Below are 20,504 nucleotides of genomic sequence, written 5' to 3'. Positions count from 1 at the left end.
CATCACACCGTCCTTGTAACAACAACATAGGCTATCTGTAATAGCAGAAATAATAATATTCAAAATGATGTACATCAACCGTGCTGTGGGGGAGAACTATAGAGTGTCGCAGTCCCACCCCCTTTCAGAACGACGAGTGGCCCAGGAAATGAATCTCAATGCATTTTGACCATAGGCTTTTCTTAAAGTATTTATTTAAAGACGGTTACACCGCGGACAAAGCCAACTCGGATCGTGACAAATCATGACAATGAACACTATGTTTTGGGCCGATCAAATAATTTATAAGAAGAAAAACAAAACAAATAGTGTAGTCTCCTGCCTTTATTTTCTTCTTTCTAATGATTTGATCGGCCCAAAATATTGTGTTCATTGTCATGATTTGTCACGATCCGAGTTGGCTTTTCCGCGGCGTAACCGTCTTTAAATAAATACTTTAAGAAAAGCCTATGGGCAAAATGCATTGGGATTCATTTCCTGGGCCACTCCTCGTTCTGAAAGGGGGTGGGACTGCGACGCTCTATATCCAGAGGGCTTTTGGCTCCCCTTCTATATCCAAGGCCCCAGAAGGGCTATCCAACGTTGAAGCTGCCACTACCTACTGGCGAAAGGTGGAACTGCAGCACGTTGATGGAGGTGGACGGATGTTCAGTGACGTCATGTGCATAACGTGCGTCATCCAACTTCCGCTCACTCGAGCCATTGAGTTATAATGGTACTTCCGGCAGACGGCAGTCTTCCGGGTGATTCAAAATGCCACTGAGCAACTTCCATTGGGGGTATACAGTATATATATATTTTGTATTATTATTATTATTATTTTTATATATACTATAGACCAGCAGGATCTGTGTGAGAGGGAGACAATGCTGTTGTTCTTCTTGAGCAATTTACAATTTGTTTTGATGGAATCAAACTCCACATCTGAATACATCTGAACACATCTGCTGTTATATGTATATATGCTTATTGCTTACACTACTAGTCAGGGGCAAAAAATGGCCATAGCCACTTTTCCAGGTCTTCACATGAAACGTGTCTATAGCCGTTTATGATAAACGCCTCATTTGACCTCTCACATGCTACTTAAAGCAGAATTACATTTTCAAAAATTTCCCTGCATAAGGTTATTAATGGTACCCCAACTTTCAGCAGCTGTCACAGATTCCTATAGGGAAATTGAATTTCAGTCTTTGTGAGATGTGTTGCTATACTTTTTTTTCCACAGATTTGACATTTTTCGGATAATATTGCCTCATACTTAGTGAACTATTGAGAACTGCCTAATTTAGCTGTAGGCTAGAAATCCTATAGGCTACTGACTACTCCTGTATTATGAAACCCAAAGAAATGTCATTGTGGCCTTGCCATGTTTTTAATGATAAAACAGGGTTTTAATTTATTCCTATATATAAATGAACCAGTTGACAGGATTATCAGAAGATCTTTATTTAAAATTTTCAGATAAAGAAAACTTGTTACAAAGCAGTGCTAAACACTAAAGAACAAACCCCAAAGAACAGCAGATTCACCTTACAAAATGTCAAACCAAAGTTGAGCTCATGAAAATTAATTAAAGCAACACCATCCCTTTCTGCACAAATACTAGTAGTTATTAAAGCTATTAAAGATGTAAATGAAAACTATTAATTATATGTAACTGTTACCAAAAAAAATAAACCTATAAAGTAAAATGTATGCTTATTCTGTATTTAGATTATGAAAATACTAAGTAATTGACCAGAACTTTTAGGCCTTGTTTCAGCCAATTCATGTAAACAATTCATTTTCAAACACTTTCTTTTACAAAATATTTTAAGATATATGTTTCTTGTCAGTATTCTGTATAATTTGACAAATCCCTCCTCCCAAAAAAGAAATGCACATTATACATGTGCACTGTATTTATCTTCACACACCCACCCATACTGATTGTCTTTTCTTTCATTTTACATTAATACTCCTACAGGGCCAGCTTGTTGATCCTAGATAAAGCCGGACGTTGTTTAGATTCGTAGTGTCATCAATACATGGATCTGGAGCTGAAAGATTTGCTATAGCTGCTGCTGCTGCTGTAGCGGTGCTGTGAGGATGAGGCCTGGCCTAGGGAGGAGAGGGAGCCTAGGGAGGAAAGGGAGCCTAGAGAGGAGGGGGAGCCTAGGTCCACACTTCCCCTCCGGGAGCTACTGCGGGAACCACTCCTGGAGCCTGGTGCAGAATTGTAGGGACTGCTGATTCCTTTGCAGGACACGGAGGCAGCCTGAAGCATCCTCACCCCGGTGTCGTTCTCTATCAGGCTGTTGTTCATAGCCTCCATGTAAGAGATCTTTAGTTTGGTCCTGGGGCATGTGAGGATCTTTGCATGTTGTTTGGTGTCTTGGAGCTTCTGGGCTGATCTGCCATCCAGCCAGCCCATCCACAATGCGTCTTCTATGGTCCTTCTACGACCCAGCTCAGGGTCATACAGTCCCCCTGTCGCAACCTGAAACTCCATGAACCTATGGCCTGCCTCATATGGTAACCACTTCTCATTCAGGGCCTGAGCAGCAGACATTTTCGTCTTGGTTTTGACATTTTCAAATCCAATGTAGGATTTTTGGGCAGGCTTGAGCCTAGAGGCCATGTTGTCCTCTATTATGCCTTGGCGGCATGCTTCGTTGATGCCAAGCCTATTGCCATTAATTGGATTAACAATGCCCCCAGTGCAAGCCTGGGCCTCCAGCAGTCTCTGGGCAGTGATGCAGTCCAACAGACCACGATTTAGTGCCTCTGTAATAGATATCTTTTCCAGTGTTTCTGTGTCAAACATGGCACCAACAGGTTCCAGTTCACCCACTGTTTCAAGAGGAGAGGCCAGTGTGATGGAGACACTGGATATATGGGAAGTAGTTTTGTGGATGATGATATTGACAAACTGAATGAGTGTGATTCTGCGGGTATGGTACTGGTCATACACTGACTGATCAATTACTCCCTGTTCCAGCAGCTGTTTTATGTCATACTGTTGGCCAGTTTTCTTGTTAAGTATGACTAAGCGTGAGGACCTATCGGGGGTGGTGATGGTACTCTCTTCCCACTCCTCTGAAGTTGTTGTCATTGAGGATGAAGCTGATGTGCCTTTGGTTTTGTAGATAATGATATTGACAAACTGAATGAATGTAATTCTGCGGGTACGGTATTGATCATAATCTGACTGATCAATTACTCCCTGTTCCAGCAGCTGTTTAATGTCATACTGTTGGCCAGTTTTCTTGTTAAGTATGACTAAGCGTGAGGACCTATCTGGGGTGGTGATGGTACTCTCTTCCCACTCCTCTGAAGTTGTTGTCATTGAGGATGAAGCTGATGTGCCTTTGGTTTTGTAGATGATGATATTGACAAACTGAATGAGTGTAATTCTGCGGGTACGGTATTGATCATAATCTGACTGATCAATTACTCCCTGTTCCAGCAGCTGTTTAATGTCATACTGTTTGCCAGTTTTCCTGTCAAAGATAACTACGCGTGAGGACCCATCCGGGGCGATGGCAGTAATCTCTTCCCACTCCTCCTCTGAAGTTTTTGTCGTTGAAGATGATGTTGATGTGACTTTAGAATTGTGGGTGATGATATTGGCAAACTGAGTGAGTGTGATTCTGCGGGTACGGTACTGGTCATAAACTGACTGATCAATTACTCCCTGTTCCAGCAGCTGTCTAATGTCATACTGTTCGCCAGTATTCCTGTCAAAGATAACTACGTGTGAAGATCCATCTGTGGCGGTGATGGTAACCTCTTCTAACTCCTGCTCTGACCTTGTCATTGACGATGATGTTGATGTGCCTTTGGTCTTGTGGGTGACAATATCTGCAAACTGAGAGATTGTGATTCTGCGGGTACGGTACTGGTCATAAACTGACTGATCAATTACTCCCTGTTCCAGCAGCTGTTTTATATCATACTGTTTGCCAGTCGTCCTGTCAATGATGACTGAGCGTGATGACCCATCAGGGGTGGTGATAGTAACCTCTTCCAAATTCTGCTCTGACATACTTTTCACTGATGATGTGACGTTGGTCTTGCGGGTGATGATATCAGAAAACTGAGAGAGTGTGATTCTGTGGGTACGGTACTGGTCATAAACTGACTGATCAATTACTCCCTGTTCCAGCAACTGTTTAATATCAAACTGTTTGCCAGTCGTCCTATCAGTGATAACTAAACGTGAAGATCCATCTGGGGCAGTGATTGTACGCTCTTCCAACTCCTGTTCTGAAGTCCTTGTCTTTGATGATGATGATGTGCTTTTGGTCTTGCGGGTGATGATATCAGAAAACTGAGTGAGCGTGATTCTGTTTGTACGGTACTGGTCATACACTGACTGATCAATTACTCCCTGTTCCAGCAACTGTTTAATATCAAACTGTTTGCCAGTCGTCCTATCAGTGATAACTAAACGTGAAGATCCATCTGGGGCAGTGATTGTACGCTCTTCAAACTCCTGTTCTGAAGTCCTTGTCTTTGATGATGATGTTGATGTGCTTTTGGTCTTGCGGGTGATGATATCAGAAAACTGAGTGAGCGTGATGCTGTTTGTACGGTACTGGTCATACACTGACTGATCAATTACTCCATCTTCCAGCAACTGTTTAATATCAAACTGTTTGCCAGTCGTCCTATCAGTGATAACTAAACGTGAGGATCCATCTGGGGCAGTGACGGTCATATCTTCCAACTCCTGCTCTGACGTTCTTTCCACTGATGATGTGACGTTGGTCTTGTGGCTGATGATATCAGCAAACTGGGTGAGCGTCATACTCTTTGTACAGTATTGGTCATAAACTGACTGATCAATGACTCCCTGTTCCAGCAACTGTTTAATGTCATACTGTTTGCCAGTCGTCCTGTCAGTGATGACTAAGCGTGAGGATCCATCTGGGGCAGTGATTGTACTCTCTTCCAACTCCTGCTCCGATGTCCTTGTCTTTGATGATGATGATGTGACTTTGGTCTTGTGGCCAATGATATCAGCAAACTGGGTGAGCGTCATACTCTTTGTACAGTATTGGTCATAAACGGCCTGATCAATTACACCCTGTTCCAGCAGCTGTTTAATGTCATACTGTTTGCCAGTCCTGTCAATGAGGACTACCTGTGAGGATCCATCAGGGGCACTGATGGTAACCTCTTCCAACTCCTGCTCTGACGTTCTTTCCACTGATGATGTGACGTTGGTCTTGCAGGTGGTGATATCAGAAAACTGATTGAGCGTCATACTCTTTGTACAGTACTGGTCATAAACTGACTGATCAATTACTCCCTGTTCCAGCAGCTGTTTAATGTCATACTGTTTGCCAGTTGTCCTGTCAGTGAAAACTAAACGTGAGGATCCATCCGGGGCAGTGATTGTACTCTCTTCCAACTCCTGCTCTGATGTCCTTGTCATAGATGACGATGTTGACGTGCCTTTGGTCTTGTGGGTGATGATATCAGCAAACTGAGTGAGTGTGACACTGTTTGTACTGTACTGGTCATAAACTGACTGATCAATGACTCCCTGTTCCAGCATCACTTTAATGTCGTGAGTGATGATATCAGCAAACTGATTGAGCGGGATACTGCGGGTATTGTACTGGTCATAAACTGACTGATCAATTACTCCCTTTTCCAGCATCTGTTTAATGTCATACTGTTTGCCAGTTTTCCTGTCAAAGATGACTAAGCGTGAGGACCCATCCGAGGCAGTGACAGTCATCTCTTCCCACTCCTCCTCTGAAGTTCTTGGCATTGATGATGATGTTGATGTGACGTTGGAACTGTGAGTGATGACATCTGCAAACTGAGTGAGTGTGATATTTTGACTACAGTACTGGTCATAAACTGACTGATCAATTACTCCCTGTTCCAGCAGCTGTCTAATGTCATACTGTTTGCCAGTTTTCCTGTCAATGATAACTAAGCGGGAAGACCCATCTGGGGCAGTGATGGTAATCTCTTCCCACTCACACTCGTGCTCTGACAACTCCTGAAATGTTTCATAATCAATAAGCTCCCTTTCATATGCTTCTCGTACTGTCATCTCTTTATTAGTATCTGGGTCGACAATTACTACTCTCCTCTTTCTTAGAGTGTTCTTCTGAGTCGACTGCTGTGACTGTTGGTTCTTGTCTAGGATGGGCAACAGGACAAGGCCTGACTGCTCATCTGTGACACAACGTCTCTTCAGCTCCAGATATGTCAGGTTTTCCTGTGTGTTAGGATCAAAGAAGCCCTTGGTGTCATCCCCTTCATCAGTCAAGATCTGATTCATCTCTTCATCAATGTAGCCCCTCTTGTATGCAACATCCACATCAATGCGGATGCTCTGTTTAGGATCGATGATGCCCCCACTGGCAATCTGGGCCTCCAGAAGACGAATGCCATGGCCCTTCTCCACTACTCCCTCCTCTATGGCCTGGAAGAGGGAGATAGTTTTGTCAGTTCCAGGAATATTGTACCCAGTCACAGCCCTCTCTGCTGAAAGTAGTTTGTCTTTGAATTCTGGCCCAACTAGTCTTTTTTTGTAGGCTTCATTGACAGTTAGGTAAAGACAGTTGACTGGGTCAACTATAAAGCCAGAGGCAGCTTGGGCCTCAAGTAGTTCTAAAGTGGTACCAGGCCGAAGCAGATGCATTCTCATGGCCTTATAGATGGGAATGATCGTATTGCTGGCCTCATGATAGACCCCTGCAATGCAAGTGGAGCCCCTCAGGTATGGGCGCAGGCGATCTTCAATGTCCTGGCTAGTAAGTTTGCCTTCCCTCAGTAGTTCTAGATCAGGACGCCCCAGGAGTTTCGCATCCACCAGGTCTGTGACTGACACCTGCTTTCTAAGACCTCGGACACTAAATTGCCTCACTGGGGCAGGGAGGAGTAACAGACCTGTGATTGGATTGGACCTACAACTTTTTTTCAGAGCCATATAACTAGTTCTTTGCTGGGTGTCTGGATCTAGGTAACATGCAGGGCACTGATTTAGGGACTGGTATAAGTCCTTATCTATAACATCACGATTCATAGCTACATCCTTGGGGAGGTACACACTGAGGATAGGGTCCACAATACCACCAGCAGACTCCTGAGCCTGAAGAAGACGCAGAGCTATATCAATGTCAATGAATCCCTTCCTCATGGCTTGGCCTACTGACAGTACTTGGTTAGTGTTAGGATCAATGTAACCAACTGTAGCAGCCTCAGCTGCCAGCAGTCTCTCTCTATCCTCTTTGTCCACCACTCCACGGACACAAGCCTCCTCCACTGTCAGCTGTTGATTTGTTCTAGGGTCAATTATGTAGCCAGCAGCTGCTTGAGCATCAAGTAACATGTTTGCACATTCAGATGAAATTATGCTCGCTTTCTTGGCCTCAGTGAGGGACATTTGTCCTAGAGGTCCAGCTGCTACTCCAGCAATTAATCCTGTCCCCTTTAAATTGACTATCTTCTCCACGCTCACCTGGGAGACAGTCCTCTGGCCAGTTACTAATTGGACAAAGGTGGACTCGTCCAGTAATCCACAATCAAATAACTGCTGTGCTGTAACTGTCTTATGAATACCATCAAAGACCACTTTGGAGGGATCTAGTTTAGTCTCAGGAATAGAATGAAGAGCAGGAATGAAGAGCAGACCTGTGTGAGAATCTGCCTTACATCTTTTCTTCAGAGAGACATAGCTGGTAAGTGTTTGAGAAACAGGGTCTACATAGCAATCAGGGCTCTGATTTAAGGCATCATAGAGATCTTCATCTAAAAGGTTATGCTTTATAGCTATGTCTTTGGGGACGAACACACTAAGGATAGGATCCAGAATACCCCCCACAGCCTCCTGGGCCTGCAGCAGACGTATAGCAGTGTTCCTATCAATAACTCCCTTCTTCATGGCCTCAAAAACTGAGAGAGGGTTGGCTGTGCTTGGATCTCGGAAGCCCACAGCCGCAGCTTCTGCTGCTAACAACCTATCCCGATCCCTCTTATCTACCACTCCTCTGGCACAGGCCTCCTCCACTGTCAGTTTCTGATTGGTTCTTGGGTCTATGATACTGCCTGTGGCAGCCTGAGCATCCAGTAGCAGGTTAGCACAATCACAAGACAGGATGTTCTTTTTCTTAGCTTCTGTAAGGGACAATATCCCCAGAGGTCCAGCAAATACTCCAGCAATTGATCCAGTGCCCTTCAAATGCACTTCCATTTCCAGAGACACATCTTGGGCAGTTTTCTCTCGCTTAATCAGTTGTTCAAATGTGACTTTGTCCAGTAAACCATAATCATGTAGCTGCTGTGCTGTGACTGCCTTTCGTACACTGTCAAAAACCTGTTTAGAGGGATCTTTGTTGTCTTTGATGGAAAGAAGAAATTGTCCTGTATGTGACTCTGTCTTAAATTTCTCTAATGATGATGTTGATGCAACTTTGGTCTTGTGGGTGATGATATCAGAAAACTGAGTGAGTGTGATTCTGTGGCTACAGTATTGGTCATAAACTGATTGATCAATTATTCCCTGTTCCAGCAACTGTTTTATATCATGCTGTTTGCCAGTCGTCCTGTCAATGATGACTAAGCGTGAGGATCCATCTGGGGCGGTAATGGTAATCTCTTCCAATTCCTGACCTGAAATCCTTGTCTTTGATGATGATATTGATATGCCTTTGGTCTTGCGGGTGATGATATCAGAAAACTGAGTGAGCGTGATTCTGTGGCTACAGTACTGGTCATAAACTGATTGATCAATTATTCCGTGTTCCAGCAACTGTTTTATATCATGCTGTTTGCCAGTCGTCCTGTCAATGATGACTAAGCGTGAGGACCCATCTGGGGCAGTGATGGTAATCTCTTCCAACTCCTGCTCTGATGTTCTTGTCTTTGATGATGATATTGATGTGCCTTTGGTCTTGTGGGTGATGATATCAGAAAACTGAGTGAGTGTGATTCTGTGGCTACAGTATTGGTCATAAACTGATTGATCAATTATTCCCTGTTCCAGCAACTGTTTTATATCATGCTGTTTGCCAGTCGTCCTGTCAATGATGACTAAGCGTGAGGATCCATCTGGGGCGGTAATGGTAATCTCTTCCAATTCCTGACCTGAAATCCTTGTCTTTGATGATGATATTGATATGCCTTTGGTCTTGCGGGTGATGATATCAGAAAACTGAGTGAGCGTGATTCTGTGGCTACAGTACTGGTCATAAACTGATTGATCAATTATTCCGTGTTCCAGCAACTGTTTTATATCATGCTGTTTGCCAGTCGTCCTGTCAATGATGACTAAGCGTGAGGACCCATCTGGGGCAGTGATGGTAATCTCTTCCAATTCCTGCTCTGATGTTCTTGTCTTTGATGATGATATTGATGTGCCTTTGGTCTTGCGGGTGATGATATCAGAAAACTGAGTGAGCGTGATGCTGTGGCTACAGTACTGGTCATAAACTGATTGATCAATTATTCCCTGTTCCAGCAACTGTTTTATATCATGCTGTTTGCCAGTCGTCCTGTCAATGATGACTAAGCATGAGGACCCATCTGGGGCAGTGATGGTAATCTCTTCCAACTCCTGCTCTGATGTTCTTGTCACTGATGATGTGACGTTGGTCTTGCAGGTGGTGATATCAGCAAACTGCGTGAGTGTCATATTCTTTGTACAGTACTGGTCATAAACTGACCGATCAATGACTCCCTGTTCCAGCAGCTGTTTAATGTCATACTGTTTGCCAGTTTTCCTGTCCCTGATAACTAAACGTGAGGATCCATCTGGGGCAGTGATTGTACTCTCTTCCAACTCTTGCTCTGACAATGATGTTGATGTGCCTTTTGTCTTGTGGGTGATGGTATTGGCAAACTGAGTTAGTGTGATACTGTTTGTACGGTACTGGTCATAAACTGATTGATGAATTACTCTGTGTTCCAGCAGCTGTTTAATGTCATACTGTTTTCCAGTTTTCCTGTCAAAGATGACTAAGCGTGACGATCCATCTGGGGCAGTGACGGTCATCTCTTCCCACTCCTCCTCTGAATTGTCATTGATGGAAAGAATCAATTGTCCTGTATAGGGCTCTGTCTTGCATTTCTTCCTCAAAGAAGTATAATCAACATCAAGATTAGTCTCTGGATCAAGGTAACACTTAGGACTCTGGTTTAGAGCAAGAGCGGTTTCCTCATCTAGAAGGTTGCGCTTAATAGCTGTGTCTTTGGGGAAGAACACACTGACAGTGGGGTCCAAAATCCCCCCAACAGACATCTGGGCTTGGAGTAGACGTATTGTAGTGTTCTTGTCAATGATTCCTTTTTTCATGGCCTCAAATGCAGAGAGAGGCTTGCCTGTCCTTGGATCCTGGAAGCCTACAGCGGCAGCTTCTGCTTCTAACAGCCGATCCTTATCTGTTTTATCCACCACTCCTTTAGCATAGGCCTCCTCTACTGTCAGTTTTTGATTGGTCTTTGGGTCAATGATGTGACCTGTAGCAGCCTGAGCATCCAGTAGCAGGTCGGCAGAGTCAATGGACAGGATACCTTGTTTCTTGGCCTCTTTAAATGACATTTTCCCTAGAGGTCCAGCTTCTACTCCAGCAATTGATCCTGTGCCCTTTAAATTGGCCTTATTGTCCTCAGAAACCTCTGAAAAAGACTTATATCTCTTAAGCAGTTGGTCAACGGTAAGTTTATCCAGTACACCACAATCAAGTAGTTGCTGTGCTGTTACTGGCTTTCTTACACCTTCAAAGATAATTTTAGAGGGATCTTTCTCGTCTTTGGTGGGCAGTAGCAGCAGGTCACTCTGAGGCTCTGCCTTGCATTTCTTCTTCAATGAGGTATAATCAGAATAAAGGTCAGTCTCGGGATCCAAGTAGCACTTAGGGCTCTGCTTTAGAATATGACTAATTTCTTCATCTAGAAGGTTGCGCTTCAAAGCTGTGTCTTTGGGGAGAAAAACACTGACGATGGGATCCAAAATCCCCCCCACAGAATCCTGTGCTTGGAGTAGACGTATTGTGGTGTTCTTGTCAATGATTCCTTTTTTCATGGCCTCAAACACAGAGAGAGGCTTGCCTGTCCTTGGATCCTTGAAGCCTGCAGCAGCAGCTTCTGCTTCTAACAGCCGATCCTTATCTGTTTTATCCACCACTCCTTTGGCATAGGCCTCCTCTACTGTCAGTTTTTCATTTGTCTTGGGATCGAGGATGTGGCCTGTGGCAGCCTGAGCATCCAGTAGCAGATCAGCACATTCAGTGGACAAGATTTTCTCTTTCTTGGCCTCTGTAAAGGACATAATCCCGAGAGGTCCAGCTTCTACTCCACCCACTGATCCTGTGCCCTTTAAATTGGCCTTCTTGTCCTCAGCAATCTCTGAGATAGACTTCTTACCCTCTAGCAGTTGATCAAAGGTGGGTTTATCCAGTACTCCACAATCAAGCAGTTCTTGTGCTGTTACTGGTTTTCGTACACCTTCAAAGATAATTTTGGAGGGATCTTTCTCGTCTTTGGTGGGCAGTAGCAGCAGGTCACTCTGAGGCCCTGCCTTGCATTTCTTCTTCAAAGAAGCATAATCAGATTTGAGATCATTGTCTGGATCCAGGTAGCACTTAGGGCTCTGCTTGAGAGCATGACTAATGTCTTCATCTAGAAGGTTGCGCTTCATGGCTGTGTCTTTGGGGAGGAACACACTGATGATGGGATCCAAAATCCCCCCCACAGAATCCTGTGCTTGAAGTAGACGTATTGCAGTGTTCCTATCAATCATTCCTTTTTTCATGGCCTCAAGCACTGAGAGGGGCTTGGCTGTCCTTGGATCCTTGAAGCCCACAGCAGCAGCTTCAGCTGCTAGCAGCCTATCCTTATCTGTTTTATCCACAACTCCATTGGCATAGGCCTCTTCTACTGTCAGTTTCTGATTGGTCTTCGGGTCAATGATGTGGCCTGTGGCAGCCTGAGCATCCAGTAGCAGATCAGCAGAGTCAGTGGACAGGATTTTTTCTTTCTTCGCCTCTGTAAATGACATTTTACCTAAAGGTCCAGTTTCTAGTCCAGCAATTGATCCTGTGCCCTTTAGATTGGCCTTCTTGTCATTAGAAACCTCTGTAAAAGACTTATATCTCTTAAGCAGTTGGTCAACGGTCTGTTTATCCAATACACCACAATCAAGTAGTTGCTGTGCTGTTACTGGCTTTCGTACACCTTCAAAGATAATTTTAGAGGGATCTTTCATGTCTGTGGTTGGCATTAGCAGATGGCCACTCTGAGGCTCTGCCCGACATTTCTTCTTCAATGAGGTGTAATCAGACTTAAGATCAGTCTCTGGATCCAGGTAGCACTTAGGGCTCTGCTTTAGAGCACGGCTGATTTCTTCATCTAGAAGGTTGCGCTTCAAAGCTGTGTCTTTGGGGAGAAAAACACTGACAATAGGATCCAAAATTCCCCCCACAGAATCCTGTGCTTGGAGTAGACGTATTGTAGTGTTCTTGTCAATGAATCCTTTTTTCATGGCCTCAAACACAGAGAGAAGCTTGCCTGTCCTTGGATCCTTGAAGCCTGCAGCAGCTGCTTCTGCTTCTAACAGCCGATCCTTATCTGTTTTATCCACCACTCCTTTGGCATAGGCCTCATCTACTGTCAGTTTTTCATTTGTCTTGGGATCGAGGATGTGGCCTGTGGCAGCCTGAGCATCCAGTAGCAGATCAGCACATTCAGTGGACAAGATTTTCTCTTTCTTGGCCTCTGTAAAGGACATAATCCCGAGAGGTCCAGCTTCTACTCCACCAACGGATCCTGTGCCCTTTAAATTGGCCTTCTTGTCCTCAGCAATCTCTGAGATAGACTTCTTACCCTCTAGCAGTTGATCAAAGGTGGTTTTATCCAGTACTCCACAATCAAGCAGTTCTTGTGCTGTTACTGGTTTTCGTACACCTTCAAAGATAATTTTGGAGGGGTCTTTCTTGTCTTTGGTGGGCAGTAGCAGCAGGTCACTCTGAGGCTCTGCCTTACATTTCTTCTTTAAAGAAGCATAATCAGATTTGAGATCATTGTCTGGATCCAGGTAGCACTTAGGGCTCTGCTTGAGAGCACGACTAATGTCTTCATCTAGAAGATTGCGCTTCATTGCTGTGTCTTTGGGGAGGAACACACTGATGATGGGATCCAAAATTCCCCCCACAGAATCCTGTGCTTGAAGTAGACGTATTGCGGTGTTCCTATCAATCATTCCTTTTTTCATGGCCTCAAGCACAGACAGGGGCTTGGCTGTCCTTGGATCCTTGAAGCCCACAGCAGCAGCTTCTGCTGCCAGCAGCCTCTCCTTATCTCTTTTATCGACAACTCCTTTTTCACAGGCCTCTTCTACTGTCAGTTTCTGACTGGTCTTGGGGTCAATGATGTGGCCTGTGGCGGCCTGAGCATCCAGTAGCAGATCAGCAGAGTCAGTGGACAGGAGTTTTTCTTTCTTGGCCTCTGTAAAGGACATCTTCCCTAGAGGTCCGGTTTCTAGTCCAGCAATTGATCCTGTGCCCTTTAGATTGGCCTTCTTTTCCTCAGAAACCTCTGGGATAGACTTCTTTCCCTCAAGGAGTTCATCAAAGGTGGGTTTATCCAGTACTCCACAATCAAGCAGTTGTTGTGCTGTTACTGGTTTGCGCACACCTTCAAAGATTATTTCAGAGGGATCTTTCTTGTCTTTGGTTGGCAGTAGCAGCAGGTCACTCTGAGGCTCTGCCTTACATTTCTTCTTCAAAGAAGGATAATCAGATTTGAGATCATTGTCTGGATCCAGGTAGCACTTAGGGCTCTGCTTGAGAGCACGACTAATGTCTTCATCTAGAAGGTTGCGCTTCATTGCTGTGTCTTTGGGGAGGAACACACTGATGATGGGATCCAAAATTCCCCCCACAGAATCCTGTGCTTGAAGTAGACGTATTGCGGTGTTCCTATCAATCATTCCTTTTTTCATGGCCTCAAGCACAGACAGGGGCTTGGCTGTCCTTGGATCCTTGAAGCCCACAGCAGCAGCTTCTGCTGCCAGCAGCCTCTCCTTATCTCTTTTATCGACAACTCCTTTTTCACAGGCCTCTTCTACTGTCAGTTTCTGACTGGTCTTGGGGTCAATGATGTGGCCTGTGGCGGCCTGAGCATCCAGTAGCAGATCAGCAGAGTCAGTGGACAGGAGTTTTTCTTTCTTGGCCTCTGTAAAGGACATCTTCCCTAGAGGTCCGGTTTCTAGTCCAGCAATTGATCCTGTGCCCTTTAGATTGGCCTTCTTTTCCTCAGAAACCTCTGGGATAGACTTCTTTCCCTCAAGGAGTTCATCAAAGGTGGGTTTATCCAGTACTCCACAATCAAGCAGTTGTTGTGCTGTTACTGGTTTGCGCACACCTTCAAAGATTATTTCAGAGGGATCTTTCTTGTCTTTGGTTGGCAGTAGCAGCAGGTCACTCTGAGGCTCTGCCTTACATTTCTTCTTCAAAGAAGCATAATCAGATTTGAGATCATTGTCTGGATCCAGGTAGCACTTAGGGCTCTGCTTGAGAGCACGACTAATGTCTTCATCTAGAAGGTTGCGCTTCATTGCTGTGTCTTTGGGGAGGAACACACTGATGATGGGATCCAAAATTCCCCCCACAGAATCCTGTGCTTGAAGTAGACGTATTGCGGTGTTCCTATCAATCATTCCTTTTTTCATGGCCTCAAGCACAGACAGGGGCTTGGCTGTCCTTGGATCCTTGAAGCCCACACTAGCAGCTTCTGCTGCCAGCAGCCTCTCCTTATCTCTTTTATCGACAATTCCTTTTTCACAGGCCTCTTCTACTGTCAGTTTCTGACTGGTCTTGGGGTCAATGATGTGGCCTGTGGCGGCCTGAGCATCCAGTAGCAGATCAGCAGAGTCAGTGGACAGGAGTTTTTCTTTCTTGGCCTCTGTAAAGGACATCTTCCCTAGAGGTCCGGTTTCTAGTCCAGCAATTGATCCTGTGCCCTGTAGATTGGCCTTCTTGTCCTTAGAAACCTCTGAAAAAGACTTATATCTCTTAAGCAGTTGGTCAACGGTCTGTTTATCCAATACACCACAATCAAGTAGTTGCTGTGCTGTTACTGGCTTTCGTACACCTTCAAAGATAATTTTAGAGGGATCTTTCATGTCTGTGGTTGGTAGTAGCAGATGGCCACTCTGAGGCTCTGCTCTACATTTCTTCCTCAATGAGGCGTAATCAGACTTAAGATCAGTCTCTGGATCCAGGTAGCACTTAGGGCTCTGCTTTAGAGCACGGCTGATTTCTTCATCTAGAAGGTTGCGCTTCAAAGCTGTGTCTTTGGGGAGAAAAACACTGACAATAGGATCCAAAATTCCCCCCACAGAATCCTGTGCTTGGAGTAGACGTATTGTGGTGTTCTTGTCAATGAATCCTTTTTTCATGGCCTCAAACACAGAGAGAAGCTTGCCTGTCCTTGGATCCTTGAAGCCTGCAGCAGCTGCTTCTGCTTCTAACAGCCGATCCTTATCTGTTTTATCCACCACTCCTTTGGCATAGGCCTCCTCTACTGTCAGTTTTTCATTTGTCTTGGGATCGAGGATGTGGCCTGTGGCAGCCTGAGCATCCAGTAGCAGATCAGCACATTCAGTGGACAAGATTTTCTCTTTCTTGGCCTCTGTAAAGGACATAATCCCGAGAGGTCCAGCTTCTACTCCACCCACTGATCCTGTGCCCTTTAAATTGGCCTTCTTGTCCTCAGCAATCTCTGAGATAGACTTCTTTCCCTCTAGCAGTTGATCAAAGGTGGGTTTATCCAGTACTCCACAATCAAGAAGTTCTTGTGCTGTTACTGGTTTTCGTACACCCTCAAAGATAATTTTGGAGGGATCTTTCTCGTCTTTGGTGGGCAGTAGCAGCAGGTCACTCTGACGCTCTGCCTTGCATTTCTTCTTCAAAGAAGCATAATCAGACTTGAGATCATTGTCTGGATCTAGGTAGCACTTAGGGCTCTGCTTGAGAGCACGACTAATGTCTTCATCTAGAAGGTTGCGCTTCATGGCTGTGTCTTTGGGGAGGAACACACTGATGATGGGATCCAAAATTCCCCCCACAGAATCCTGTGCTTGAAGTAGACGTATTGCAGTGTTCCTATCAATCATTCCTTTTTTCATGGCCTCAAGCACAGACAGGGGCTTGGCTGTCCTTGGATCCTTGAAGCCCACAGCAGCAGCTTCTGCTGCCAGCAGCCTATCTTTATCTCTTTTATCGACAACTCCTTTTTCACAGGCCTCTTCTACTGTCAGTTTCTGACTGGTCTTGGGGTCAATGATGTGGCCTGTGGCGGCCTGAGCATCCAGTAGCAGATCAGCAGAGTCAGTGGACAGGAGTTTTTCTTTCTTGGCCTCTGTAAAGGACATCTTCCCTAGAGGTCCGGTTTCTAGTCCAGCAATTGATCCTGTGCCCTTTAGATTGGCCTTCTTTTCCTCAGAAACCTCTGGGATAGACTTCTTTCCCTCAAGGAGTTCATCAAAGGTGGGTTTATCCAGTACTCCGCAATCAAGCAGTTGTTGTGCTGTTACTGGTTTGCGCACACCTTCAAAGATTATTTCAGAGGGATCTTTCTTGTCTTTGGTTGGCAGTAGCAGCAGGTCACTCTGAGGCTCTGCCTTACATTTCTTCTTCAAAGAAGCATAATCAGATTTGAGATCATTGGCTGGATCCAGGTAGCACTTAGGGCTCTGCTTGAGAGCACGACTAATGTCTTCATCTAGAAGATTGCGCTTCATTGCTGTGTCTTTGGGGAGGAACACACTGATGATGGGATCCAAAATTCCCCCCACAGAATCCTGTGCTTGAAGTAGACGTATTGCGGTGTTCCTATCAATCATTCCTTTTTTCATGGCCTCAAGCACAGACAGGGGCTTGGCTGTCCTTGGATCCTTGAAGCCCACAGCAGCAGCTTCTGCTGCCAGCAGCCTCTCCTTATCTCTTTTATCGACAACTCCTTTTTCACAGGCCTCTTCTACTGTCAGTTTCTGACTGGTCTTGGGGTCAATGATGTGGCCTGTGGCGGCCTGAGCATCCAGTAGCAGATCAGCAGAGTCAGTGGACAGGAGTTTTTCTTTCTTGGCCTCTGTAAAGGACATCTTCCCTAGAGGTCCGGTTTCTAGTCCAGCAATTGATCCTGTGCCCTTTAGATTGGCCTTCTTTTCCTCAGAAATCTCTGGGATAGACTTCTTTCCCTCGAGCAGTTCATCAAAGGTGGGTTTATCCAGTACTCCACAATCTAGCAGTTGTTGTGCTGTTACTGGTTTGCGCACACCTTCAAAGATTATTTCAGAGGGATCTTTCTTGGCTTTGGTTGGCAGTAGCAGCAGGTCACTTTGAGGCTCTGCCTTGCATTTCTTCTTCAAAGAAGCATAATCAGATTTGAGATCATTGGCTGGATCCAGGTAGCACTTAGGGCTCTGCTTAAGAGCACGACTAATGTCTTCATCTAGAAGGTTGCGCTTCATAGCCGTGTCTTTGGGGAGGAACACACTAAGGATGGGATCCAAAATTCCCCCCACAGAATCCTGTGCTTGAAGTAGACGTATTGCGGTGTTCCTATCAATCATTCCTTTTTTCATGGCCTCAAGCACAGACAGGGGCTTGGCTGTCCTTGGATCCTTGAAGCCCACAGCAGCAGCTTCTGCTGCCAGCAGCCTCTCCTTATCTCTTTTATCGACAACTCCTTTTTCACAGGCCTCTTCTACTGTCAGTTTCTGACTGGTCTTGGGGTCAATGATGTGGCCTGTGGCGGCCTGAGCATCCAGTAGCAGATCAGCAGAGTCAGTGGACAGGAGTTTTTCTTTCTTGGCCTCTGTAAAGGACATCTTCCCTAGAGGTCCGGTTTCTAGTCCAGCAATTGATCCTGTACCCTTTAGATTGGCCTTCTTTTCCTCAGAAATCTCTGGGATAGACTTCTTTCCCTCGAGCAGTTCATCAAAGGTGGGTTTATCCAGTACTCCACAATCTAGCAGTTGTTGTGCTGTTACTGGTTTGCGCACACCTTCAAAGATTATTTCAGAGGGATCTTTCTTGTCTTTTGTTGGCAGTAGCAGCAGGTCACTTTGAGGCTCTGCCTTGCATTTCTTCTTCAAAGAAGCATAATCAGATTTGAGATCATTGGCTGGATCCAGGTAGCACTTAGGGCTCTGCTTAAGAGCACGACTAATGTCTTCATCTAGAAGGTTGCGCTTCATAGCCGTGTCTTTGGGGAGGAACACACTGAGGATGGGATCCAAAATTCCCCCCACAGAATCCTGTGCTTGAAGTAGACGTATTGCGGTGTTCCTATCAATCATTCCTTTTTTCATGGCCTCAAACACTGACAGGGGCTTGGCTGTCCTTGGATCCTTGAAGCCCACAGCAGCAGCTTCTGCTGCAAGCAGCCTCTCCTTATCTCTTTTATCGACAACTCCTTTTTCACAGGCCTCTTCTACTGTCAGTTTCTGACTGGTCTTGGGGTCAATGATGTGGCCTGTGGCGGCCTGAGCATCCAGTAGCAGATCAGCAGAGTCAGTGGACAGGAGTTTTTCTTTCTTGGCCTCTGTAAAGGACATCTTCCCTAGAGGTCCGGTTTCTAGTCCAGCAATTGATCCTGTGCCCTTTAGATTGGCCTTCTTTTCCTCAGAAACCTCTGGGATAGACTTCTTTCCCTCAAGGAGTTCATCAAAGGTGGGTTTATCCAGTACTCCACAATCAAGCAGTTGTTGTGCTGTTACTGGTTTGCGCACACCTTCAAAGATTATTTCAGAGGGATCTTTCTTGTCTTTGGTTGGCAGTAGCAGCAGGTCACTTTGAGGCTCTGCCTTGCATTTCTTCTTCAAAGAAGCATAATCAGATTTGAGATCATTGGCTGGATCCAGGTAGCACTTAGGGCTCTGCTTAAGAGCACGACTAATGTCTTCATCTAGAAGGTTGCGCTTCATAGCCGTGTCTTTGGGGAGGAACACACTAAGGATGGGATCCAAAATTCCCCCCACAGAATCCTGTGCTTGAAGTAGACGTATTGCGGTGTTCCTATCAATCATTCCTTTTTTCATGGCCTCAAGCACAGACAGGGGCTTGGCTGTCCTTGGATCCTTGAAGCCCACAGCAGCAGCTTCTGCTGCCAGCAGCCTCTCCTTATCTCTTTTATCGACAACTCCTTTTTCACAGGCCTCTTCTACTGTCAGTTTCTGACTGGTCTTGGGGTCAATGATGTGGCCTGTGGCGGCCTGAGCATCCAGTAGCAGATCAGCAGAGTCAGTGGACAGGAGTTTTTCTTTCTTGGCCTCTGTAAAGGACATCTTCCCTAGAGGTCCGGTTTCTAGTCCAGCAATTGATCCTGTACCCTTTAGATTGGCCTTCTTTTCCTCAGAAATCTCTGGGATAGACTTCTTTCCCTCGAGCAGTTCATCAAAGGTGGGTTTATCCAGTACTCCACAATCTAGCAGTTGTTGTGCTGTTACTGGTTTGCGCACACCTTCAAAGATTATTTCAGAGGGATCTTTCTTGTCTTTTGTTGGCAGTAGCAGCAGGTCACTTTGAGGCTCTGCCTTGCATTTCTTCTTCAAAGAAGCATAATCAGATTTGAGATCATTGGCTGGATCCAGGTAGCACTTAGGGCTCTGCTTAAGAGCACGACTAATGTCTTCATCTAGAAGGTTGCGCTTCATAGCCGTGTCTTTGGGGAGGAACACACTGAGGATGGGATCCAAAATTCCCCCCACAGAATCCTGTGCTTGAAGTAGACGTATTGCGGTGTTCCTATCAATCATTCCTTTTTTCATGGCCTCAAACACTGACAGGGGCTTGGCTGTCCTTGGATCCTTGAAGCCCACAGCAGCAGCTCCTGCTGCAAGCAGCCTCTCCTTATCTCTTTTATCGACAACTCCTTTTTCACAGGCCTCTTCTACTGTCAGTTTCTGACTGGTCTTGGGGTCAATGATGTGGCCTGTGGCGGCCTGAGCATCCAGTAGCAGATCAGCAGAGTCAGTGGACAGGAGTTTTTCTTTCTTGGCCTCTGTAAAGGACATCTTCCCTAGAGGTCCGGTTTCTAGTCCAGCAATTGATCCTGTGCCCTTTAGATTGGCCTTCTTTTCCTCAGAAACCTCTGGGATAGACTTCTTTCCCTCAAGGAGTTCATCAAAGGTGGGTTTATCCAGTACTCCACAATCAAGCAGTTGTTGTGCTGTTACTGGTTTGCGCACACCTTCAAAGATTATTTCAGAGGGATCTTTCTTGTCTTTGGTTGGCAGTAGCAGCAGGTCACTCTGAGGCTCTGCCTTACATTTCTTCTTCAAAGAAGCATAATCAGATTTGAGATCATTGGCTGGATCCAGGTAGCACTTAGGGCTCTGCTTGAGAGCACAACTAATGTCTTCATCTAGAAGATTGCGCTTCATTGCTGTGTCTTTGGGGAGGAACACACTGAGGACAGGATCCAAAATTCCCCCCACAGAATCCTGTGCTTGAAGTAGACGTATTGCTGTGTTCCTATCAATCATTCCTTTT

The 20,504-nt window shown here is 45.4% G+C and overlaps 1 protein-coding gene across 1 annotated transcript in view; it reads right to left on the bottom strand.

The window, feature by feature from the left end:
- Nucleotides 1-1,005: 1,005 nt before the first annotated feature.
- LOC310860728 (uncharacterized protein) overlaps nt 1,006-20,504 on the bottom strand; it is a 60,253-nt gene continuing 40,754 nt past the window's right edge. Inside the window, exon 25 of the mRNA XM_083767848.1 lies at nt 1,006-6,433. Within this exon, the coding sequence (XP_083623974.1) occupies nt 2,024-6,433 (4,410 nt within the window). The 3' untranslated portion in view covers nt 1,006-2,023. The remainder of the gene's footprint in view (nt 6,434-20,504) is intronic.

Source organism: Protomyctophum parallelum (genome assembly GCF_964188405.1).
Source record: "Protomyctophum parallelum genome assembly, chromosome: 6".
Lineage (NCBI taxonomy): Eukaryota > Metazoa > Chordata > Actinopteri > Myctophiformes > Myctophidae > Protomyctophum > Protomyctophum parallelum.
Note: the sequence above shows the minus strand (reverse complement) of the source record. Positions and strands in the feature narration are given on the sequence as shown.